This window comes from Antechinus flavipes, chromosome 1, assembly GCF_016432865.1.
Source record: "Antechinus flavipes isolate AdamAnt ecotype Samford, QLD, Australia chromosome 1, AdamAnt_v2, whole genome shotgun sequence".
In the NCBI taxonomy this organism is placed as follows: domain Eukaryota; kingdom Metazoa; phylum Chordata; class Mammalia; order Dasyuromorphia; family Dasyuridae; genus Antechinus; species Antechinus flavipes.
Genome location: NC_067398.1, coordinates 120,545,027 through 120,571,724, shown reverse-complemented (window position 1 = coordinate 120,571,724; position 26,698 = coordinate 120,545,027). Strand labels below are relative to the sequence as shown.

The window sequence follows — 26,698 nt, the reverse complement described above, 5'->3', positions numbered from 1 at the left end:
TAGGGAAATATTATATAGAAGAAGATGTAGGATTGATGTAAAGACAATCTACCTAACAATGAGAATTGTCCAAAGATGTACAGGCTGCCTCAGGACATTGTGAGTTCTGTCCCTGAATAACTTGAAGTAAAAGCTGAATGATTCTTACTTGTGGAGGGATGTTGGAATGGGAATTATTCTTCAGGTGTAACCTCTGAGATAATAAGCCTTAGATTGTGTGATCTTGAGTCAGAGGGAATGGACAGTAAAAGCATGTGAAATTCTGCTGTTTGAGTTCTTGGAAGACAGAGCAAATTTTACCCCTGGAGGCCTGTGTGAATTGACTTCCTATGTGAATTTTATTTATTTATTTATTATAATAACTTTTTATTGACAGAACCCATGCCAGGATAATTTTTTTTTTTTTTACAACATTATCCCTTGCATTCACTTCTGTTCCGATTTTTCGCCTTTCTCCCTCCACCCCCTCCCCTAGATGGCAAGTAGTCCTACACATGTTAAATATGTCGCAGTATATCCTAGATACAATATATGTGTGCAGAACCAAAAGTTCTCTTGTTGCATAGGGAGAATTGGATTCAGAAGATAGAAATAACACAGGAAGAAAAACAAAAATGCAAACAATTTGCATTCGTTTCCCAATGTTCTTTCTTTGGGTGTAGCTGCTTCTGTCCATCATTTATCAATTAGGTCTCTTTGTCAAAGAAATCCACTTCCATCAGAATACATCCTCATACAGTATCGTTGTTGAAGTGTATAATGATCTCCTAGTTCTACTCTTTCACTTAGCATCAGTTCATATAAGTCTCTCCAAGCCTCTCTGTATTCATCCTGCTGGTCATTTCTTACAGAACAATAATAGTGAATTTGAGCAAGTCATGAATTCCTTTCCTGCTTGCTCCCCTTCAATCCATGAGTAAAGGAGGGAGAGTCACATTTGTAACAACAAACTCACTGGCTTTTGATCCAATGATCCTGGCCCCCTGAATGTTCCATGAACATGACATTATCTCTAGCCTCTGGGTATTTTTTCTTCCTGTCTCCCAAGCCTGGAATGCTCTTCCTCCTCAATTCTGCCAATTGATTGTATTGGCTTCCTTGAACTCCCAACTAAATACCCAACTTTTACTAGAATCCTCAACTCCTCCTAATTCTAGTGCCTTCCCTCTGCTAATTATTTCCAATTTATTCTGTAAATAGTTTGATATATATGTGTGTGTGTGTGTGTATACACATACATACATATAAATAAATATATATGTGTGTGTATATATATACACACATATATTTTTATTCCCAAATAGATGGTATGTTTCTTCTGGGCAGGGATTATTTTTTGCTTCTTTTTGTATCCCCAGAATAAATGTTTATAGACTGATTGGTTATAGAATACATTCTGCAGTCTGTAACTTATTATTTAAATAGGAGCTATATTAAAATTATTTAATTTTTGTGACCAGATCCAGGCATCAGGAGAAGCAGAATCCCTGGCCTTCCAATATCTGTTACAACTCTCGAGGGTCTGCTCAGCTACTATAGGTTTATGTCCTGGAGGTGTCTGAGACTTAATAAGACTGAGGATTAAGAATGATTTTTGAGCTTTTGAGTATGTGACTACCTCAAACTCCAGCTATTAGCAGCAGGGTACCGTTTAAAACTGTTTTAGTTTTTAGTGTTACCTGTTTTTTGTGTGTGTGTGTATTCACCCAGACACTCTTGATGTTACCTCAGTAAACTCCCTCCACAAATGTGGATCAGCACCTGCTCTACAATTTCATGTCTGAGAGACTGGCCAGGGACACTGAGAGATTAAGTTATTTGCTTAGGATCACTCCCTGTTAAAAATCCCCAGATGTGTGTGAGGTCAAATTTGAATTGAGGTCCTGACTCCAAGACTGGCTTTCTATACATCATACTTTGTTTTTATATAATAATATAGTGTTGAGAACTTAAATTCCTATAGAATTTATGGCTTATAAATTATTTACCCCACAATAACCTTGTGATCCAGTAAGAGAAATATAATCATTCCCATTTTAGAGATAAAAGAGAGATTCAGAGAAATTAGAGAATTTGCTTAGGATTACACAGTAATGAGTATCAAGAGTTGGTTCTGGAATCCAAGTGTTCTGACAATTGACGTTCTGTAGCCATTGAACCAATTAATTTCTATGTATGCTTGTATGTTATACATGGAGGGATCCATTTCTTTCTCTCTGTTTCTCTATATATATATGTGTGTGTGTGTGTGTGTGTGTGTGTATGCATATACATATATGTATGTTTATGTACATATATGTGTGCACACATTTATGAGTAAATTTGTATCTATATTTTCTGGTTAAAAAGTACTTAAAGTACTTCTTTAATGTCTTTAATAAGGAGGTGAGTCTGAGATCTTGAAGACTATACCAGCTAAGCATAATCTCTGTTAGTTTTTACTGAGCTGAAAAGATTATGAGAGGCTAACTATGTGTCTGTATCCTAAATCTTTGTAGTTAAGTGCAAGTAGGGTTATTACCAGAAGATCATCCACTATTTGATTTGCATTTTTAAAAAATCCCATCAGGACATCAAATTATCTTCCAAGACAGGAAAGTGTTATAATTCCTTCAATAGTGGGAAGACCCAGAATAATGAAATCAAAGTTCTTTGGAACTTATGATGTACACATTTGTTAATATATTTTATACTATGGGTTTATTTGTAGTACTTTTATGAATATTCTGCAGTTCTCAGGAATCCTTATGTATAGGGTACTGAAAATTGGCCTGTTTCTCCTACTTAAATTTCTAAGTAACTATGGAATATTTTCCCCTACTTTTTGACTTGGTTAAGCAAAAGCTTAGGGAAAAATTTAAATTGGCTTTTGCTCAAAATCAAATTCATATCTAGTTTTCAAAGTTCACCCTTCTCATCCCCACCTCCCTACCAAGAGGGTGTGGTGTTCTTTAAACCCAGCCCTCTTCTTTAACAGAATTAATTCTGCTCTGAAGAATTAAAAGGTGAGACAACCTTCAAGGTCAGTGATCAGAAACTAATCTAGAGGAAATGTTCTGAATACAGAGACGGATTGCTTTTTTAGTGAGTGGTTCAGGTTTCTGATTACATTCTAGCCCAGTAATGAAAAAAGCTTCCCCTGAAACATGTTCTCACAGTCCACAATCCCCCCTCCTCAATGACAATAACAGGGCACAGACGGGCTTCCTAGGTGCCTTGCTTTACTTTAGAACAGGGAATGGCTAAATCCTTGTCTGTAAGACAGAATTACTGTTGGTGGGAACTGATTTCACTCAGAGTGACACAGAGCTAATGAATAGAGTTTCATTGTCCCTGGACAGATCCTCTGCTGGTTTACACTATGAATAAAAGAAAATTACAATTACAAAGAAAATGACTTCTAATGAGATTTGACATCCCTGACTCTTTGGGGCATTATATTTGGGGCTAAAGAAAATGAGATAAGTATTGCCAACTCGAGACTGAATGAGTAAAGTTGCATTTGATTTGAGTTATTTCTCCTTCATTTGTATTTAAAAGTTCAAAAAGGGAGCCTTTGAACAGTATGTCCCAGTCCCCTGAGGAGTCCAAATAACAAACATGTCATTGGAAGATTAAATATCTCAGTTTCTAAGCTAAAATCAAGTGGACATGGCAGATCAACAGAAAAGGCAGCAATAGAGTGGTCATTGTGAAGACAAAGGACATTGCTGTCCATCAGCCCATTTTGCAAAACTGACTTCCTTTCTTTTACTCCAACCAGGAGGCAATGTGGTACTTGATTTGGAGTTGGAGGATCTGGGTTCAAATAGTTGTTCTGCCACTTCCTACCCATGTGTTCTTGGTCAAATCACTGGAATCTCCAGATTTTAGTTTCTTTATATGAAAAATGACAGGATGTACTGGATTTTCCTGTACAGAGTGATGCACTAGTCCCTTTCAGCTCAAAATTTATGATCCTATTAAAATGTGTAGGTGAATAGGGAAAAAAAACAATAAAAAGTACACTTCACCTTGAAATGGAATTTGGATTTGGGTATTTTGACAACTCTAGAGTTTAAGAATAGATGTTGAATGAATGGATGGATGGATGGATGAATGAATGAACTAATGAATGAAAAAAAGAATTATCATGTATCTTACAAGATCTACTATACCAGCACTATGATCAACAAATTACATCAGGAAGTATGAATCTTCAAAAGGCCTTCTCCAAGAATGACTGGGGAATAGACAGGAACCCAGATGCCAAAAGGGAATCTAAAAATAATAATCATTTTGACTTCACTAGACAGGCTTATCCTTGGACAATAACATCCTGGTCCACAAGAAAGCTACCAGATGCTTTAGCCCACCCAAGATGAGACATACAATCTCTTCCACATAGGATCAACATACCAAATTGACCAGAAGACAATTAAGTCCCTAACCAGCAAAAACTAGAGTTGCTGATTCTATCAAATTGAGTTTGGAACATTGTTTGAAGATGAAAAACAGAAATAAGGGAAAAAATATTTCTTTGAGTGGTTTACTTAAACATTCCCACAGGTTCTGTAGAACCTGAAGTTCACATTTACAAGAACTCTGCTCAGCAATGAATTTATAATTCTGACAAATACCAAATTCATTACCATTTTTTTACTACTTTCAGTAAAGAAGAAAAATCAGTCAGTTCCTTCCTTTTTTGTAAAACTTATTCTAAAAGAGAATGAATTGAAAAAGTCAAGAATTGTATTTTATTTATTTTTCTGTGTTTTCTACTAGTGACCTTTAATAACATGATTATAGGTCTAGAGCTGGAAGGGACCTCAAAAGCTGCCTTATAACAACAATCTTTTCTATGGTGAAGGAATAAATTTTGCTTTTTTTTTTTTAAATATTACATCAAATCATATGGCTCCTTGAGACTTTACTCAAGAATGACTGCTATAACATGGTGACATTCTTTCATAGAAAGTGAAAGAGAAGATGGTGGAATTTGGGAAAAGAAGTGAAATTTTGCTTTTGATCCTAAATTTGAACTTGGTTCATTTCTGTCACCTTGACTGAATATTGATAAAAATTTTCATGGCACAGTAAGACCCAATCATTTATTTCACAGGAATGGAAGCCATTGTCAAGGAAACATTTCAAGTTCTCTACTGGAGCTCTCATGTATTTGTTACGGGCACATGTGTCTAATAAAAACATTTCTAAACAGAGAAACAAATAAAAATGGCTTCTATGGAAGTGTATATCTGGTATCTTGTTCTAGATTTCCTTAGATAGATTACCATGTGATGTATCTATTCATGACATACTCTTCCCTGCTTCCATTGCTATATCCTTTTTGGGCAATTAAGATACTAATCCCTATTTCTTCCCAATCTTATGGGAAAATTAAGAATATAAGTGAAATGACTTAGGGCATCGCTACCATATTTATTGTATCATTTGTGATTGTGTAACTTTTTAAACTTAGGTTTCTTCAAAGCAGGGACTCCATTTAAATTTCTTTTGCATCTTTCATAGAATTTTATTCAGGGCTAAGTAATTAGTAACTAATCAATAAATATGTATTGATCACTTGATCCACTAAAGTCTTTCATTTCAACATTAATCTAGATCATGGACTAGGATTGAAAAGTAAGCATTTCTTATGTCAACCTTGGTGTTGGTGAATAATTAGTGATATTATTCCCTTTTATATATAGGGAAACTGAGTTACAGAAAAGTTTAAAATAATTTGGACAAGCCAATGCAGTGTGTTGATGGAAAAGTCTTGTCTTCTACCTAAGTTTACTTGTCCCTCTGAACTTAGTACATTTGTTCATACTAGATAGGGTTTGAAAATTGTGCTGTGTGTGTGTGTGTGTGTGTGTGTGTGTGTGTGTGTGTATTTTGCAACACATACTGCTACTTATCAAAAAATAAAGGTCTACATGTCAAAAACACATCAAAATTTTATTTCTGGCATCAGAATAGAAGTTTTAAGACTTTTTTCTGCTTACCTTGAATACTAGGATCATATATCTAAAACTGGAAAGGGCCATAAATGTCATATAGTCTAATATCCTCATTTTTGAATGAGGAAACTGACCCAGAGAGGTTGAATGACTTATCCAAGGTCACATAAATCTGAAGTATAAGAAGTAGATTTTGGACCCATATCCTTTGACAACAGAACCAGTGTTCTTTCACCGTACCATGCTATCTTCCCTCCTTGTGACCTTTATGTTTACTCTGCTTGCTAATTCTTAAGTATATTTGTGAGAGAGAATAACTTACATAAAAGGGGAGAAAGTATTATTGCTACAATTGTTTTTGACTTGAGATAATTATATTTTCTGACTTACTACTCAAAGATAAACACATTGATGGAGGCTCATGAACTATAGCTTTAGGAGTGTGGATCAACGGAAGGCCTTTAACCTAGTGTAATTGTTGTTGAGGGAACTGACCTATAAATTTGAGTTTGGGATCAGGATGCTTCTGTGGTGCTACCTTAGTGCTGGACCTGGAGTCAAGAAGATCTGTGTTCCAAGCCAGTCTCAGGCACTTATTAACTGTGTGATCCTGGATAAGTCACATAATCTCTTCCCCAGTTTCCTTAAGTGTAAAATGGGAATAATAATAGTATCTACTTCTTAGGGTTGTTGTGAGGATCAGATGAGATAATCTTTGTAAAAGGCACTTAACACAGTGTCAGGCACATAGATGCGATATAAATTTTTATCACCCTCCTTCTTGTCCTCTCTCCCCCACTGGAAATAGAAAAGAAAAGCCTTGTATCATTTGTTTGTTTCTCAATTTTTGCTAATGATCTTTAATAGTAGTAATGTTGTCATGGTTAACAATAACAACAATGAAATAAAAATACTTGTCACACTTTTCTTGGTTATTATTTTTTGTGAGAATAAAGAAAATGATTTGCAGAGTTGCAGATTATGCAAAGTACTTTTCAAATATTAAATCATTAGATAAATGAGTTATTATATTTAAAATTTATACAGAACTTTGTTATTATTAGTGTTATTTTAGTTCCTTATTTAAAACAAATCCCTAATTTAGAAATAGGAAGAGAGTAGAATTTTATAATTCTTTTCTAAAATCCTTGTTCATTTATTTTTTTCTTCCTTTCTCTTCTAGAACTTTAATTCAGCCAATATTAATATCCATCTATGGATCTACTCCATTTCACTGGATTCAGCACTTACACTTCTTTTTCAGAAGGCCACCAGTTTTCCTCTTGCCTATTTATAGTCATTGATTCTACATCTTGTCTGCTAAATGCATGTCCTTTCTTGGGATATTGGCTTAATACTGATGGAGTCCCCATAAGTGTTACAAAAATTGGCTTTTTGAACCATCATCTTGAGATGTGGAAAGTGGAATCAGCCAGTTCTCTTAGGATTGGGAGAAACGCATCCCTGACAAACCAAAAAGTTCCTTTGACTTTCTGGGGAGAGAGAGAGAATGTGAAAAATATAAAATCACCTATGCTTTGACTACTTTTTTGTTTTAATCATCACTAATAGCACTTGGTTTTTTTGATTTTGAAAGATGATGTTTATATATTCCTTGATAAATTTATTTAAAGTTTCTTAAAGCCACTTTAACACAGCAATCAATGCTCATCTGAGTAGCTGAAGTTGTCCTCTTTGGCACTCTTTGTTTAGCTAGACTGAATTTCACCCTCTGTTTTCCATTATGTGGAAACTTTTTTCTTCTACTTAAAAAATCAATTCTGTAAACAAAGAAAGACTGATTATAAGCAGTCTTCACTTTTCATCACTCCCCAGCTCCCCACTCTGTTCTTTGTATACCATTTAATAAAGGTCAATCCTTCACTTTTCATATTTGTTTTTATATTTCATATTTGTCATATACTGGTTTCTATTAAGATCTACACAGAAGAAGGTGAAAGCTCATGTGTCAGAATTCCATCCTTAAGATAGAATTTTAGGAATATAACTCATCTAAAAATGAGGGCAATCTATGTATAATTGTTCCAAGATAGTTACATCCATATAGGTACCCAGATTAGATTCTGGTGATCATTATTCTTGGCCTACCACTAATAAATTACTTTCTAATCTCCACTGAATAATAGCCCATTTCTGGCTATTTTCATTTGCTATGTGATGTGACTGAACTTTTGAAAAGCTAGGTAACTTGTATGAAATCCCAAACCAGTAAGCATCCATGTTTGAATCCAGGTCATGAATAAAGCAAACAAGAAGTAAGACAACTCGGCCATACCAGGGACCTAGTTGTTACAGGGTATAGGGTTTAAACGGGAGAGAGAAAAGGCTCAGCTTATAAATTCCAAACTGGAATCTGATTTAGGAGGGACAAAGTCAATGGGAAAGATGAGGGTAGAGAGAGGACAGAAGGAAGAGGAGGAGGAGAAATGACCAACTTGTCATGATACAATTAGGTTGGTTGGGTTTGTTTTTTTCCTAAATGCATTTATGTATCACCATGGAGCCAATGATGGCTTAGAACCATCCTTAGAAAGTTAATATGAAAAGCAATGAGATAGAGACAGATTTAAAGCATTCAAAAAGTCTTTAGATACTTGATATAATAATGGGGAAATCACTATCTTCTTCTGAGTCTCAGTTTCCTCATCTGTGAAATGGCAATAATAATAATGTTAATCCTTGTAATACCTACCTTACCAGATTGGTGTGGGGAAAAGTACTTGATAAACCTTAGAGTTTTCTACAGATGTCAGCTACTGTTTACCTTCCTATTTCCAGACATGATTCTGTTTGGAAATTATTTGGGATGTTTCCGTATTTGAGCATCCTTCATCTTTTCGTTTCCTTTTTATTCATTTTACTCTGGAGTATGAAGGTGGGGAAAACCATGGTGGTTCAGAGAGGTTAAGTAATATGCCCAAGATCACACAGGTCATTGATGACAAGGTTGGGACCAGACCCAGAACCTTTGACTTCTTTTGCCCAGCACTCTTTCCCCTACACGATAGACCTTTGAGGCAAGATAAAACTAGAGAACTTGGGTTACGTCTCTGACCTCCTTTGGCCCCGCCTCACATTCATGGAGTACTAGAGCTGAAACCTCCCTGTTTTTCTACTAGTAAATTTATTTACATCCCTGATAATGGCCCTTGATAGAAGAGGTGGGCAATATGCTGAATGTAGATTTACACCATGGAGAGCTCCAAAGCAGTGAACCCAGACTGCTGTGCTGGAGAGCTCTGGGGCTTCTTACTCAGAGAGGTTAGGGATCACTTAAAATAACTCATTTGGCAGCTGAGGAAACAGAGGCATAAAGAGGTAAACCGACCTGCTCAAGCTCATGCAGTTACTAAATGGTGGTGATTCTAGACTAGAATCCAGCCCCTTGATTCCAAGCCCTAGACTCCTTCCAGGACACTCTTTGTCTTATCCCACTCTCATGCCCTCCAGCTCCATTTTTGGCATACCCACTAACAATCCTGAAATCGATAGCTCTAAATATAAACACCATCCATTTGTTCTTCAATTTTTATGGACACTTAATGCAATGGTGAGCCAAGGTTACCCCATGCTACATGGCCCTGTACATCAATATGCCAACCAATAAATACTTAATAATTGCTTGCTACATACTAGATACTATGCTAAGTCTTTCTTATAGTAAGGTTTTTTAAAAAAATATGGTAACTTGATATTGTCCACTAAATTGTGTGTCTTTTGCCTTTTTTTGTACACCTAGCATTTAGCACAGCTTGGCTAGCTAAGTTTGAGGCTTATCACCAGATTGGCTGAGGATGATCTTTTTCTTTTTGGGGGGGGGGGCGTGTGAAACCACATTAGAAAGCTATCAGTTAATTTATAAAAGGGTCATGGGCTGTGACAACAGAGAGAATACCTGCATTAATGAAATTCCAAGTCCTGAAATATGTAGGAGTGAGTCAGGGATAATATAGTTCCCTGAGGGATTCAACTTTTAATAATGGAGTGATGAATGATTTTAGAATCTTAAACTCTTTCCTCACAATATTTTATTGTTTGTTGATTTGATTTGTTGACTTCCCAACCTACTTTTCCAACTTATATTTTATTTCCTTTACCACACTCTATAATCCAACAATTTGGTTTTTCCTCCTCCTTTTTTCCTTTTAAAACCAGCCTCTGCAAGTTGGTAACAAATAATTTTTAAATGCTTACAATGTTCTAGCACTATGCTAAATGCTAAAGATGCAAAGAGAGGCAAAAACATCGTTTCTATGTTCAAGGAATTCACATGCAAATGGGGGAAATGACATATAAATAACTGAAATTATTAATTATAATTATATATATAATTATGGATATATTCAAGATCTATACAGTGTAAATGGAAGGTATGGGAAATGACTCCCTGCTTTTTCATCTGATTGTCTATCATGTCTAAAAATCACTTCTTCACCTCTACGTTTTAGAATAGCTTGTTTCTTTTACAATTTGTCTTGTATTATTTTTTTTAAAAAAGGCTGTCTTACCTAGGCTTCCAAGTCTGATACTACTGCTGATTAATAGAGGAACTTTGATCTATTCCATTTCTACCTGGATTGATTTACCCCTCCGTGGGCATCCTAGTTACTTCCTGACCCTGGAGGCTTGTTATATTAGTTCCAGACAGTATAGATACACAATCAGCTTAATGCACCACACATTATATTTGTAAAAAGTATTTAGAATGGTTCTTGGCACATAATAAATACTATATAAATGTTCTCTCTTTCCTCTAGTTCATATCTCCCAAGCTCAGCCAATCCACCAACTTCATCCTTCTGTTAAGAAGTATGAGCCACTATATCCAGCTTCAAGTGTTGTATCCTACATAAAACTTTCTTGACTTCCTCTTCGTTTGCTATATGAATTTGGCATATACTTATGAACATATACGTATACTTTAATAGGATTGAAGCTTCTGGATGGTAGGAACTTTTAAATTTTTTGATTCTTACTCTCTTTGACACACATTAGATTTCTGAAGCTTCCTTCATCTCATAGTGCACATAGAAAATTTCAATTTGGACACATAGTGGCTAGATTGCTCATCTTGGAATTAGAAAGACTCCTCTTCTGGAGTTCAAATTCTGCGTCAGTTTTTAGCTAGGTGAATCTGGGCAAGTCACTTAACCCTGTTTACCTCAGTTTCCTCATCTGTAAAATGAGCTGGAGAAGGAAATGGCAAAAAACAACAACAACAACAACAACAACAACAAAAAACCACTCCAGTATCTTAGCCAAGAAAACACCAAGTGGGGTCCCTAAGACACAGACACTACTGAACAACAACAAAATTGATTAAATGACTTTGTATTCACCTTGCCTTAAATAAAACATATTATAGGCACTTAATGAAATATATGTTGATTGAAACATTATTATCAACTCAGGCAAATCACTAAATCTCTCTTTGCTTCAGTTTGCTCATCTATGATTTTTAAGACCCCTTCAGACTCTAGATCTATAATCCAAAAATTTTGTCTAGATACTTATTCTTTCCAAGAAGCCATTGATTCTTGTCCCTTAAATTGAGATATTTCTGTGGAAACTTGCTGAAGGTCTTCATATTTGTTCTAACTTGATGAAGATCCTGACCAGGGCTGACAATTCAAGCATTGTTTGAACCAAAGCTACACCATGCTCCATACACACTTCGATATTCCAGCCAATTCCATTAATAATTACCTAGAGTTTGAGAATGCCCTATATTCATAAAATACATGAACTTTAGTGAGATGAGGGATTTATCTTCTCCTGAACTTAAGTTGCCTGGTTTCCAGGACCATCTTTGCAAGACCCAAATCCCTCTGAATCAAGGAAAGTCTTCCTGGAAGAATGGAGGGCAATAATGTTCTTACATTGATGGTTTGGGGCACCCAAATGATTTAACAACTGTTCTGACAACAGATCTCATTAGACCTATTTACTGTTTAGCCTGGTCCTTAGTTTCTTTATTTGCTACTACCTTATTTCATAATGTCTAGAATAAGGTTTTTTTTGGGGGGGTTTTTGGTTGTTGTTGTTTGTTTTTTTTTCTTTTTTGGTCTAGATCTGTTTTTATTCATGGTCTAGAGACTTCCAGGTAAAGGAAATACTTTCCAGAAATTCTGGCTGATAATTGGTCCACAAGGGAGTCAATCTTAGAATATTGCTTGGGGCACAAAGAGCTTACAAGACATGCCCACAGTAACACACAAAGGAAATTCCTGAAGTAGGATTTGAACCCAGATTTTTCTATCTCCAACATTAGTCCATTGTCCACTATAACTTGTTTCTTTTCCCAGAACATGGAAGATTTAGGAGTGTGGGTGACTTTCCTTCCATAAAATATTTTGTCAAATTGATGGGCCAAAATTTGACTTGGATTCATTGAGGAAATAGCACAGAACCAGTCCCAGTTCTGTGCTTTATTCAGCAACTGTGCTTCTCACTGCACAAATTAAAGTTATATACCACTCCCCTCTAACCTCTGCTTCATATTTGTAATGTACATTTTGAATATATTTTTGTGGCACAAAGTTTGGAGTCTAAACACCTAGATTGAGATCCCAACCCTTTCACTAAGCATATACGTGTGTGTGTGTGTGTGTGTGTGTGTGTGTGTGTGTATATATATATATATATATATATATATATATATATAAATCATGGCAGAAGCACTTCACCTGTATATTTCTAAGGACTTCTCTACTTTAAAATTCCATATTCCTTCTACCAAAAAAACAAGAAGACATTCTGTCTTCAGTAAAGTTTACTAAAAATATCCTGAGTGTTTAAAAATGAAAAATATTAGCTCCTCACTTGGGGAGAATAACTGTTCTTTGGCTTTATTTTTTTCTGCCCCCTAGCCCATTATCTTTATATCTATGATGTGAAAGAAGTCAAATTAAAAAAAAACCCACCACATTGTCTGAGCCTGTTCTTTCCCCCTTTCTTAGGGTTGTGGAGGTGCTGGTAAATGTAAGTCTGCATCCCAGTGACGAGATTCATACCGGTTTTGTTCACACAAATGTCTTGGTGGAAGGTACACCTAATGAGAAGGCTCTTCCTTTTCCTCTGGTGACTTAGTGACTATACATATCCTTGATATAGAGTCCAAATGGTCTCCCTGACTGTCAGTAAGGTCTTTTATTTTCCCCTCTTTGTTAGTGTCTTCTTGTTGTTGTTCCTACTATTGGGTATCTGTCAGCAAAAGCAATGAAACAGGCTTCAAGCCAAGTTATCTTTCCCAGCTCAGTTCCCACAGCTCTTAGGAAAAGCATCCCTAGCAACTTCACTTGTATTATGAGAGAATCACAGCACCAATATGGTAACTGGGTCTTTAAATACAGGCATCCTCTTCCTTTCATTAGTGATCTTGGTTCTTTTCACTGACTTCTTTGGGAGCCTTCTACATATTCTGATTTCTCTTTGGATTCCTCATCACTTCTCTTCATTCAGGCTTTCTACAAACAAGTCTATCTTACAAACAATACCCCTCTGAAGGCCCCATTTTAATGGTCTTCTTTACTTCTTCCTTAAGAAAAAATAGCCAACAAGAAATACGAGTGCTCTTGAATTATTATACAGTATACATCAAGGACACTTTAATGACTTTACTACTAGAGAGGTGACAGAGTCTCTGCTTAGAAAAACTGATCCACTCTGAGTTTCAACTAAGTTGTGTGCTATTTATGAATATCCAGCATTGATAATGGGACTCTATTGAGAAGTCTAGAAAAGTCTTCTATTCTCTTCTTTTCACTTCTCTACTTTTCCCTTTTTTTTTCTCTCCTCCTCACTTTCTAACATGTCTCACAAGACCTCAATTATTTTTAGACTGCTTAAGATTGGGGTTTGTAGCAAAACATAATCCACTAGATATTTATGAAATGGAAAAAACTTTCAGACTCTTCTTCCTTTCAAAGTAATAAGCTACCAAAAGAAATCTTATGATCTCATTATCAATTCCCTAGCCAAATACTAATATCTCTTCTTTGAATAAGTCCAAACTCAAGAAAACATGTCATAATTGATAGAATTATAAGTTTGGAGTTGGCTTTATGACTTGAGTTTGAATAGCACATTGACAACTTTGGACTGCAATTTTCTCATCTGTAAAATGAAAAAGTTGGACCTGATATCTAGTAAGGACTTTTCTACCTCTAAATCTATAATCCTATGATTAACCAACCAACTGGTCAATCAATTAGAAATTAACATCAGAGCCAGTATTATCAAAATCTGTTTGCTCAAATTTTTGTGATGCTAATGACCCTTTCACTTAGATTTCATTTTATACTAGAACAACTTAGATTGTTATTTATATTTTGGTGGATGTTTTAATTTGTGTTTGTAATTTGTTGAATTTTTACTAGTTTATAGAAGACCAGTTGTAAATTACATATAAGCCTGAAATCATGGCTAAGCCTGTGTTTGCAATTGTGACAAAATTCTTCATAGTGATATTTTAGCAAAACCTAATTGACGTCATTTTTGGGAAGTTATTGAAAATTGGGATATTCATTTTTTACAACAGTAGCCAATTTAAAGGTTGTATTCTAGCCTAGTAAAAATGCTAAATATGAAAATATGATAGTGCCTTTCTTGAGTTAATGTTTCTTGGAAGTTACAAAAGAAAATGTTGTAGAACTTCAGTCAAGTAAAATGATAACATTTCATTAATACAGATTAGTATTCACATGCTTCTTACAATGCAGAATTAATAATAGCTTGAAAAGTTTCATAAGTTTAGAAGTTCAGAAGAGTTCTATGAATTTTATAAAGATGTGAATGAAAGAGTCCTGTGTGCAAGGGAAAGTGTTGAACAAAATAAAAGCATTTTTTTTTTCATTGAACTTTTGCAGCTCTTGCTTAAAGAGCTCCCCTTCCCAAATAATTCTTCCTTTGGTTGCTCAGCTCTGATATTTGGCTTTTGCCCAGCAACCAATGACCCCATAATTAACACTGGAGACCTGTATCTCTCCTTTTTTGACAGGCTAATTGCACTTTTTTTAAAGTGGAAGTGACATCGTATGGTAATTGCATTTTGGCAGAATCCAGTTTGCTTTTTTAAAGAATTGCTCCTGTCTAATAGTTATAGTTCCATTCTGAATAGTCATAATGATAATAACAATTCTGTACATTTATATGACTCTTTATAGTTTACACAGCACTTTGCCATTTATAATTCACTTGCTTCTGAAATACTTTCTTTTCTCTATATAAACTACGACCTAGCAAAACATCTAATGATGTTCCCACCAGATTCCCACATGTGTACTACATATCATCCCAAACAGGCCAACAAACTGCTCTGTTATAAATATCTACAAATCCAGAAGAAAACTGGAGATAGCCTCCTAATCACTCACAATTAGCTCATCTGATAACTTCCCTGGGCTGCCAGAAGCCCTGGAGAAACAAGATATACTTCTGGGATCCAATGACTTACCCACAATGACAGCGGTGACAGTGAGTAGAACAAAGGCATTCCGAAATAGATAACTTTTAACATCTTCCTTTGTGATGCTCTGTACTTTCTTCTTAGCCAAGAGTGTCCGTTTTCGGACTCCTTGTTGGAACCGCTCCATTCTACCCCCAGGTCGGGGCTCTTCTCCGTTGCTTTTAGTCATTGAGCTTCAGGGAGTGTTGTCTTCTCTGAATTTTTTTTTTATCCGAACTGCCAAATTTCCTCTCCAGAAAAACCCAAGGTGTTTCCCTTCCTTAGTATTGGACAGCACAGCTAGAATACAAGAGGTACAGAACACTGTCATACACCTCAGGAATGATCAATCAGTTCTACTCACTTTTCTCGTCTGTAAATACATTGTATAACATCGTCTGGAGTGGGAGAGAAAGCCTAGTGTTAAAAAGCGGTGCAACTTCTCAGGTGCCAGGCTTCAAGAACACACTGTACATATTTTGTTTGAGTGCAAGTATGAAAATCTAAATGACGCTGGCAGGGACTATTTTCTATTTCTTTCTTAACTGCCATGGTATACAAAAGGTGCTTGATAAATGTTTGATGGTTTACTTTGTATATATACTGCAAATATATGTAGAGTAATATAAAATGTCACAAGATTTAAAAATTTGGAAGTCACAGTCTTTCTGCTACATAGATTAAAATACAATGGCTTCCCTTTTTTCCATTGAGAAAAAGTCAGAATATTTATTTCAACTAATAAATATGGAAAGAGAGGGAGGGAGAGGAGAAGGAGGGGAAGAAAGAGAAATAGAGAGACAGAGAGATAGAAACAGAAAAATAGTGACAGATATATAGATATATCTATCTATATCTATCCATCTGTCTATCTATCTATCTAGAGATCATGTTAGTGAATACATGGATACATGATATACCAAGGAAATAGATTTGGCAGTTTTATGTGGGTAACTATTTTTTTCCCCATAAAAAAAATGTGTAAAGTATTCTGAGCACATCTGTAAAATATCAGTGGCTAGAATTTATTTTCACTTATTATAACTACAAACTAGAAAGTAGCATTTGTTTCTGTTGCATAAAAATACACCGATGAGGAAATTTTATCGTTGATTTGCTTAATTTGGGGGCTTTCCAAATGTTTTTCTTTGATATTTGAACTTTATGTGGATAGTTTCTAGGACCATTGATCATTCAAAAAAACATTTAAGCAAAAACTTTTTTTCCTAGGTGCAAGTCAATTGTTCTGATATCCAGGGCTCCATTCCACTGTCCTACGGTATTTTCCAATTCATAGCTGATCCTCGCCAGGATGAATCAAAATCAGAATTGGAAGCATCGGTGGACGTCTGAGGGTGATACTGCATATAGCTAGGGGGGATGTAAATTGAGGCATTCTTCAGCTGCAAACAAGGAGTATGGAAAAGACAGCTGTCTAGCAGTTTGGACTCTTAAATAAGATTGCAGGTGGTGAGTATGTGAGGGGAGGGGGGGAATGACTATGCAGGACCACGTTCAAAAGTATTAGATAAACGCGTCGCTTGGGGGTGGGGTGAAGGGGAGAAGAAAGCGAACAGATCTTTTACTTAGTAAGAATCTCATCCTCAGGAACTTTACAATGACCAACCCATCTTGGTCCCTTCCCGCATCTTTGGCCACGATTTGCCCGCAGCCTCGCCCGAATGATAAATACGGACTCGGAGAGGCGATTGGAACGATTGGATTCAAATACTACCAAAATGGCTAGTTAGCTCACTCTCCCCACTCCTTTGCCCCGGAAAACAAACCACTTTGGCAAAGCCAGAAGATGAAAAATGAAACCGGGGAAGAGTTACAGGTAGTAAACTTACCTTTTCAGATCCCGCGGTGGATTGGAGCCCCGGGAGGCGAGGGACGAGGCAAAAATCCCCCAGCAGGTAGAGCGGGCGCTAACAAAATTCGGGGAGAAAGGCGCAGGCGAGCGCTGACACTCCGCATGTGCTCCGCTCTGAAACAGCCACTTACTATCAGGGCAACTTAAGAAAAGGGGCGGAGCCTGGGATCCGCGCGAGGGGAGTGGGAAGGGGGTGGCGGGGAGCGAAAACATCGCCGAAGAGGAAGGGAGGAGCGGGGAACCCCAGGGGCTCTGGAATATTGATTAGCCTCGGCCCTCTCAGGGCTTTGTTGTCCCCACTTCCACGCTTTGTCAGTTCGCCTTCCTTGGAAATGCAAAATCAGGACCAGGAAGAATTGCCGAAGAGACCCACACATACACATACACACGCACGCACGCACGCAGAACACTGGAAGCCTTCAGGATCGGACGTTCCATAGCGGACTTTCAGAACACGAAATTTAATTACATAACATCTCGCCGTTTCTCGCTTAAAGAAGTAGGAGAGTGTATTTTTTTTTTTTTTTTGCCCCGGCGGAACAACCAGCCGTGTTGAGCAAGACTCCTTCTCCAGGCTGGGGAACGAAACCTGACATTGCTCCGGAAAGACCTGGAACGTGACCAAGTATGGAGAGGGGGAAAAGCCTTGCTCCAAACTCTCAACTTTGCCTAAAGTTTCTCAAAAACAAGATGAGACCTGCCGATAGGAAAAAGCCCATTATAACCCACGTTGGCTGCCCTCGCTCCACACGCTGCCGGCAGAGCAACGAACCTCAGTCCCTTCCAATGCAGAAAATACATTAAAAAAAAAAAAAAATAAGTAAGTCCTTTTCTAAGGGCAGTGCGTACAAATGCAAAGGCCAGCTTTTCCTGGGAGGAAGTTTTGGGTTTCAAAAGGCAATTTGGGGTTTAAATGGCCCAGATGAGAAAGGATGCTAAACTATTTTCAAACCTCATTAAACGGGGAATGTAACTTTCCGTTGTAATATGCTTTTCTCAAAAGGAAAATGGATGGAGGGCGGACTGGGAATCAAAATACTTTTTTAAAGCATGGATCACCCCAAAAGCTCACGACCTGTTGGGCAGAGAAAACAGTTCTATAAAAATGAAAGCACGGGCTCCAAATCACAGTAATCATCTCGTATTATTGTTCAAAAAATTTGCAGTGTTACCGTGTGAAATCTGACCATTTTTACCTGTTAACTAAAAAGCGTGTCGGTTCTTTTTTTCTACAGGTAAATTTGGAGAAATGGTGGAGAAGAAAGGGTTTACCCAGGACTGTCTCATTCTTAACAAGAAATCAGAAATTGGTAAATGATTATAAACATTGAAATTATAAAGGGAAGACAGGGTTCCAATGTGTGATGTCATTAATAGAGGCAACTCTGAGTGACGGGACTGCTTTTATCACTGCCAACCAATAATTGCTTTTCAACTTAGTAAATTGCCTGTTAGATGACTTGCCCAGGATCACAGGCAAAACTTGAAACAAGCTTCTTGGCTCTGAGGCCTGTTTCCTAAGCTAACCGTTCACCGCCTCTCATAAATATTATAAAGTACAAATATTAGCCTCAGTTTAACAAAAACCTTTGAATTATGCTAAGAAACAAAAAACCCACAATATCTTCTGAGCCAGAAATCCCACTGCTAGACAGATGCCACAAGGAGGTCACATATATATATGAAAATTCATAGTAGCATTCTTCCTACTAGGGTAAAACTGGGGTGATTTAATCAGTGAACCAAATCAAGTTGGGTCACTCCACTTTCAGGATGCCCAGTAGATTGTTCAATTTTATTGATAGGTGATAAACTAAGTATTAAAATTTTTTAAAGCTATTGAATGAAATGAAATGATTGCTAGTCTCTTCCAGGTGGTTAACAGATTTTTCCATGCCCTCTGGGACTTACATAAAAGTTTCAAGATAGCTGGAATGGGAGAGCTCTAGCAAATGATTAGTGGTTCAATTAAAAAAAAAAATTCTTTGGAGGAAAGGAGAAACCTTGGTTCCTCCTTTGGCCTAGGTTGGAAGATGAACTTGTGAGCTTCACAATGTCCAGAAGATGTTGGACTTTATTTGTTCTCACTGAGTCTTTGTGTCATTCCTGGGTCAATTGATTCAGTTCCTGCTTTGAGAGCCAAGAATAGATTGGATCTAAACTGAGACTTGGGAAAGACCTTCATTGAAAAAGGCCAAGATCACCACTGCACACTGGGTCATTGCCAGTTATATATACTTTTCTCTTGCCATTGGAACCTGATGATTCTGGATGATTAGTCTGACTAATGACTTTGAGCAGCTTTACCTCATTTAAATCCAATTCAGGGGCCGGTCAGGATCTTACCCTTGTGAGGTCATTGCTTCTCTTCAAGAAGGACCAGCAACAGGTTGTACAAGGATTTCAGCAAAGATACTATCCCCATGTCTAAGGGGACCTTCTTGAGCACTTTATGGCAGGCAAGAACTATGAGGTAATCCTGTTTCAAATCTTCTCCAAGCTTGAGCCCACTTTTTTCTGGACTTCTTGTATTTGTGGAAGAGTAGGTCTCAAGATTTTAGAGGGGAGATTTCTATCATCTGTTCTTACTCTTTCTCCTTAGTAAATAGACTTTTCTAAAGTCTACTTAAGATTAGTTGATTAAAATGATTCTCTACTGATCATTTTGGAGGGAAACACTCCTTATTTCTTTGGCATACTCTTAGAATTGTGAGAGGGAGAGGTAATAGTTCTCTTGCACCAGGAGTATTCTGAGGCTCAAATGAGATAATGAATAAAAAGTACTTTTCAAATTTCAAAGTGCCATATGTGTCTATTATTATTATTATATCTTTCAGTTAGCAGACCTCCAGTCTGATGATGACTTTGCTCCCTAAACCTTCTGCTACCTTCCTGCTATGTCAAACAATGTTTATAGATCAATTCAGGGGTCTGCTACTAAATGTTTAACATCCCAACTCTTGAGGAGGGGGAATGTAAGCAAACATTTAAATTTATTCTGCATTATTAATGCTTTTTGTGTCTAGAAATCAATAAAGCAATAAATCAAAATCCCGATTTGTAGTGAATTCCAATTTCTGAATTATAAATATCCACAGTAAAAATTTAACAATAAGCATTGGCAAGTCAGTTGGAGCAGGCTCCAGCATAGCTCTGTCTGGAACCCTGTGAGAATGGGAGTTTGCATAAGAATCCTTTGGGACAGTGTAACAAAGGACTGGAAACAAAGATGCATTGAAAATCTAATAGAATTACCTTCACTGTAAAAAATGAATATAATGAAAATACGGACCAACTTGGAAATATCTTTATGAACAAAAGATGAAATAAGGAAAACACTATATGTAATGACTACAAGAAAACAATGACATTGTTTTATTTATATATATTAGTATATATTATTAATATATTATAATAATGATAAAAATGATAATGGCAATAGCATGCATTTGCAGTGCTTATTATGTGCTAGGTATCATACTTTACAAATATGATCTCTTTTAATCCTCATAATAACCCTGAGAGGTATGTTCTGTAATGATCTCCTTTTAATAGGAGACTGAGATAAACAATGTTAAATGACTTGTCCAGCATCACACTACTAAGTATATGAGATCAAATTTGCATTGGGGTATTTAAGTATTTCCTGACTTCAGGCCCAGCACAGCACAACAAAATCATCCAAACTGAATGTTGGTAAATTACGGTAAAATCTTGGTTTAAAAAAAAAAAAAAAGAAGAGTTATAAGAAGGCAGATTCCTCTCTTCTTTTAAGAAGCAGGAAATTATGCCTGTGGAACCTTTCATACTGTGTCAAAATTGATTGAGATGTAGATTGTTATATTGAACTTCTCCCCCTCCCCCCCTTCTCTCTGTCTCTGTTTCTCTCTTTCTTTGTCTCTCTCTCTCTCTGTCTCTTCATCTCTCTGTGTGTGTCTCTCTGACTAATCTAATCTAGCTGTCTCTCTGTCTATTGCTCTGTCTCTGCTTTTTCTCTGTCTCTTTCCTGCCCTTTTTATCTTCTCCCTCATCTCCATCTTTCTGTTTCCCTTTTGGTTCTTATAACAAGAGATGGTTGGAGTGGAGCAAGGTGCTATATTGAAAATGTAGATGATTCATAAATGAGATGTTAATAGAAATTAAAAAAAAACTCATAACTTCTTATCTTGTAGTTTAAACATTCTTGTCTTTCCCTATCAAACTCCTCCAAACTCTGCTAGTTTTTATATAGTTTTTCCAAACAATGTAGCATTTTATTCCATTTTTATTATTTATTATTGTTTCATGTTTTAATTTTATCTTCCCAACTAGAGGTTAAGCTTCCCGTGGCTAGGGGCAACATCTTAACCCAGTCTTATCCTTCTTCTGTATAAACACTTAAGGTTTGGCAAAATTCAAGGTTGGATTTCTTAATAAAAAAGATCTAGCCCTAGCTTGGCAATTTCTCCCATTTCTCTAGACCTCAGATCTCATCTGTGAAATGAAAGTCAAGCAGCCAAACTCTAAGGTCTTCCGTTCAGCTTTAACATTTTATGATTTTTATTATAAAAGCTTATGATGTCAGCCTTAGATTCAGAAAGACCTGCATTGACTCTGATAAATGCCAGCTATGTGACTGTGGGCAAAACTTTTCAGTGCTCCACCGCTTTAGATTATAATCCAAATTGCTTCTCTGAATCTTTAAGACTGTTTCCATTTTGGTGGTAAAGTGGAAAAAGTACTGGGTTTGTTGGAATTAAGAAGACTGATGTTCCAATTACCAGCTGTGTGACTCTGGGCAAGTCACTTAACCTGATCTCTCAGATTCTTCTTCTGTAAAATGAGCTGGAGAAGGAAATGGCAAACCCATTCAAATATCTCTGCCAAGAAAATTCCAAATAGGGTCAGGAAGAACTGGATATGATTGAACATCAACAACCATTCTGGGAGCTCCCCAAACTAATGAAAGTCTAGTTCATAAGTCCAGAGAAAGAAAAAAGTGATGTGCACAACAATCATTTAAGGGAATAGCTGATATGGCTAAGAAGCAAAATGGTCTTGTGGAAAGATTTGTGGATTTGGAGTCCAAAGTTCTGGGCTAAAGTCCCAGCTCCTTCCCTTATAAATAGGTATGACCTTAACCAGGTTACTTTACTTCTGAATCTCAGATTCTTAAAATGGGGGGTAACAATTCTTAAATTACTGACCTCATGGTGTTATTGTGAGGATCCAGTGAGATCATGTACATAAAAATATTATGCAAATGTAAGCCAGAGGTGACTTTATGAAATATCCAATTGTACTATTTATAAATAGACTGCATATTGCAAGGATATGAAACATGATTATATTTAACTCTCCGAGCCTAAATAAATACTACCTGCTGCAATTCAATATTCTCTTTCTAGGTCTGGTGTGTATAGCATTTTCCAGTTCTCAGCACAGTATCTATTATACTTTTAAAAAGTACTTTAAAAACAATTTTTCTCCTTAGGTAAGTAAGTATTTAATGCCCCTCAAAGAGCTTCTGACCTTGATGGTTGGCATTTTTTAGTGGTGTGACTTTTTTTTTCAGGGAGCTTTGGAAAGAAATCCAGAAGTTTGGTGCAATAGTAAAATGGGCTAGAATTGGTGTCTGGGGATCTAGCTTTGCATCCTGGATCTACCATCTATTCGCTCACAGAGAAAAGTCTCACTCTCACTAGGATAGATCACTGGACCTTTCTGGCAAAATGAGGGGGAATATAGCAATGGCAATATTATTTTAAGAATGACATTGATCAAACAAGTCATTTTGACTATTATAAATATCCAAATTAACTATAAAGTACATTTGAATAAAGACACTACATATAGAGAAAGAAAAGATAAGTAGCAATTTGTATAAAATAATTTTACATACATACATATTTATGTTGAGTCCTAACCATCACTAAGGTAGTGATCTAGGGAAGGAAAAAAAAACAATTATATGATAACTATATTATATATTTAAAAGTAATAGCTAGTTGTACATAATAGATTTGCAATTTCATGTGCAATCATCTTTTTTATTATATTACACCATGAGATACTTTAAAAATTCTATAAATTAAAAATAAAATAAATAATGTGAAAAAGTAAGGGGCACTGGAAAAAAAGGATAAAATTACATGGAGACTAAATGATTAAATTCATTAAAAAGATGAATGGGGTTAGACTAGATAACTTCCAAGTCCCTGCCCTGCTCTTCAGGTTTTAATTGAATGGCATGTCAGAATACTCTCTTTTACTAGACAGGAATGAGAAGAAGCTGAAGTACATCCCTTGGATTAACATTGATATGGGAGTAACTGATTGTTCCTTTTTTCCCTAAGCCTTTTGAGAAACAATTTCAGTATTTTCTATTGAGGAGGCTTTGTGGGAGCCTAGGGTACTATTGAGGAGAGAAGTAATTCACCATTGAAAGTTTTGTTAGATGCAATAAAATATAATGAGAAAATGAGATGGAAAGAGTCTTAAGTTCAAAGTTCATGCTGGTTACAAGGTTTTAGTCCTGGCCAAGAGGGTTCTGGGAATTCCTTAGGGAAGATCCACTAAAAATTCATCTTGGACAAGTTGTTGATAGAATATATTTTTCTCCCTATTTCTTTGTAAGTGAGACATTACTTAAATATTTATTACATTTTCTCTAGCTATAGAAATCTAAAGGAATGGAAGACTGGAATACTGAATACTCTTTGTCATAGACCATTTCATTTGAAGTGAGAGACAGATGTAAAGAAATTTGGTTAATGTCAACAGAAAGGCAGGAAAGTAAAAGCACATTAATGTAGTTGTTAGTCTTCTGTGAAAATCTAGTGAGGTGTCTTGTTTGGGGATTAAAAATTAAATCATTATGTGGTTTCTTTTGTGGGGAAAGAATGGGATATCCATCCCAATATAGAGTATCCAACTTTTCTTGTCTGAAAAGGGTACATGCAGACTGCAGTTAATTCCAAGAAGATAAAGGTAAAACACAGCACAGATTAAAACTAAATTTACTTGAATGTTGCAATATTTATATAATTACATTTTAAAGCTTTAGTTAACCAGAAAACTCTTTTTTGTTAATTATATTTGAAAATCTTTCTTAAATGTATGAATTCACAAGCTTTTCTTTTTAAAATATTAGCTAGTATATGCATTTATTATCTTTTCTTTTCACTGACCCTGATTGAATTTTTTTTAAAGAAAAAGAAGTCATAAAATTTGCATAGTCTAGAAAACTAAATTCCCATATTCGCCATGTCCAAAGATACATGTCTGATTCGGAATTTTAAATTTCTCATCTCTGGCAGGAGATAGATAGCAGATTTTATTTTGAGTTTTCTGGATGAGTCCACTTTCTTAGTTTAGTTGAAAAACACAGAAAATAATTTAATCTTTCTTTAATGATTCATAATCTTATTGCATCACAGTTTCACTGTGCAGAATTACCTGTGGAATTGGAGGGGAATGTTATATTGAACCTGTACAAATTGCAAGAAAATGTCTAGCAGTTTTTTTTTAAAGACTATAAATCCTTGATATCAGCTTATGCTTTTTTAAAAATTGAAAACAGACCCCTTTCCTTTGCCCCCTGAAAACTATTCCTTTTTCCTCCTTTGCCCCCCGCCCCGCACCCTCCAACTCTGGTCAATTTAAAGTTCTGGTTCATTGGTTTGAGGTTATTATAAACACTTTTGAAGTGCAACAAATTCCGTTGTAGACAGATTAGTTGTAATTTAGTGATATGTGAAAGCCTTTGTAATAGCACATTCATCACAAGATGGCTGAAAATAACATAAGGAGGGTATAAATTCTGTTCTTTGGACTGAACTTGGGTTTCTCTCTTTAATACATCTTCTCAATATGTCTGGTAAAAATAAAAAGGGTTCCCTTGTGAAATGTGGATTTCAGAAGTGCAAAATGTGGAAATTCTTATTGTAAGAAGTCATTCTTTTTTAGCTGTTGGGCATAGGACAGACCTCAAGAGGATTTGAGTTTTGGTTAGGGGAAAGAATGGAGTTCTCAATAGCATTAATGACAATGGATGTTTTTGAGATATTTCCCAATATCTTTCTTTTTACTTCTCTAAAGACTGGACCCATTTTACAGAAATAACAAAAATGCTAATCCAGGAAGCTTAAAAATCAGATAAGCAATGCAGTCTTTGATTTGTGACTTTTAAAAATGAGTTATTGACCTAGCCCTCTGCACCCTCCTTGGGTGGTTACAGAGCTGAAACAAATAGAATTTCAGTTCTGCCTCTCTATCTCTTCAATATTTTTATCATGATGAAATGAGGTTAAAATAAACTTTGGGATAGGAGGGCAAGCTGGAAAGGACAAAGAAACTTCAGAGGAAATGTGCATTAAAATGGGGAGTCCTGCATTTTACCTTGGTGTTTGTCAATGGGTGGGGGAGAGGAGTCACTGAAAGATCATGTCTATGCATGTAGCTTGTGTCTTTTTATTATATTAGCTCATTGGGAAGCATGGTGGAGGATTAATGAAAATAGGGTAAAAAGGTTACTTCACAATAGTAAGGACCCAATTAGGGAGGGATGAAGGAAGGGAAGGCAGAAGAAAGGAAAGAATGAGTGAATGAAGGAACGAAGGAAGGGAGAGAGGGAGGGAAGGAGAAAAGGAAGAAAGGAAAGAAGAAATGGAAGAAAGTAAAAGAGAGGAGGAAGGAAGGAAGGAAAGGAGAGAAGGGAGGAAGGAAGGAAACAAGGAGTTAAGAAGAATTGTCAATAGACTTTGTTATTGTGGTTATATACCTTACTCTAGTAGTATTCAGTAGCTAACAATTAGAGATGATGAGGATCACTTAAGGTTGAAAGTTTGTAAGACCTGAGTAACAAAATAAAAATTCTATGGTTGGTATAGCATAGGAGACAGAGGTGCATATCATTGTGTGACCCTGGCTAGTCATATAATCTCTTCATTTTCCAGGTAAATTTCTAAGATGTAGGGCTCCTAGTGAAATCTATTAGTAGAAAAAAATTCTTCAGAGGTCCAAATACTTCCTTCATCAAATAGTGTTCAAAATTTGCAGTTTTTCATATGCATTATGTGATATGTTCAAGCGCATAGAGGATTGAAGGTTGGAAGACAATGAATAAGTAAACTGATTAAACATAATGTTTAGAATGTGAAAGGAAAAAAAAAAATGACTCCAGAGTATAGTGGCCTACGAGAATAGACATGATATGGGAAAACTGGAAGTTGTGTTGAAGATGAAAAGTAAGTGAGTGAGGCAGGGGACAAGATGGAAAACCCAGGAAACCATGATCAGAAAAGGAAATTTTTGAGATCTAAAGTTTGAGGGTAAGGGTAATGATGATATCCAAGACTTTGCTATCCTTGAAGATAACTAAGGAAAAATTGAGGTATAAGTTATATCAGTGTTCAAGAGGACTTTACTATGAAT

General features: G+C 36.1%; 1 protein-coding gene across 1 annotated transcript in view; it reads right to left on the bottom strand.

Annotated features, from left to right (window-relative positions):
* Positions 1-18,123, bottom strand: part of SLC1A3 (solute carrier family 1 member 3) — a 107,665-nt gene extending 89,542 nt beyond the window's left edge. The window contains exons 1-2 of the mRNA XM_051989962.1: positions 17,262-18,123; positions 15,421-15,711 (exon numbers count right to left, since the gene is read on the bottom strand). Of these exons, the coding sequence (XP_051845922.1) occupies positions 15,421-15,601 (181 nt within the window). The 5' untranslated portion in view covers positions 15,602-15,711; positions 17,262-18,123. The remainder of the gene's footprint in view (positions 1-15,420; positions 15,712-17,261) is intronic.
* Positions 18,124-26,698: the final 8,575 nt, after the last annotated feature.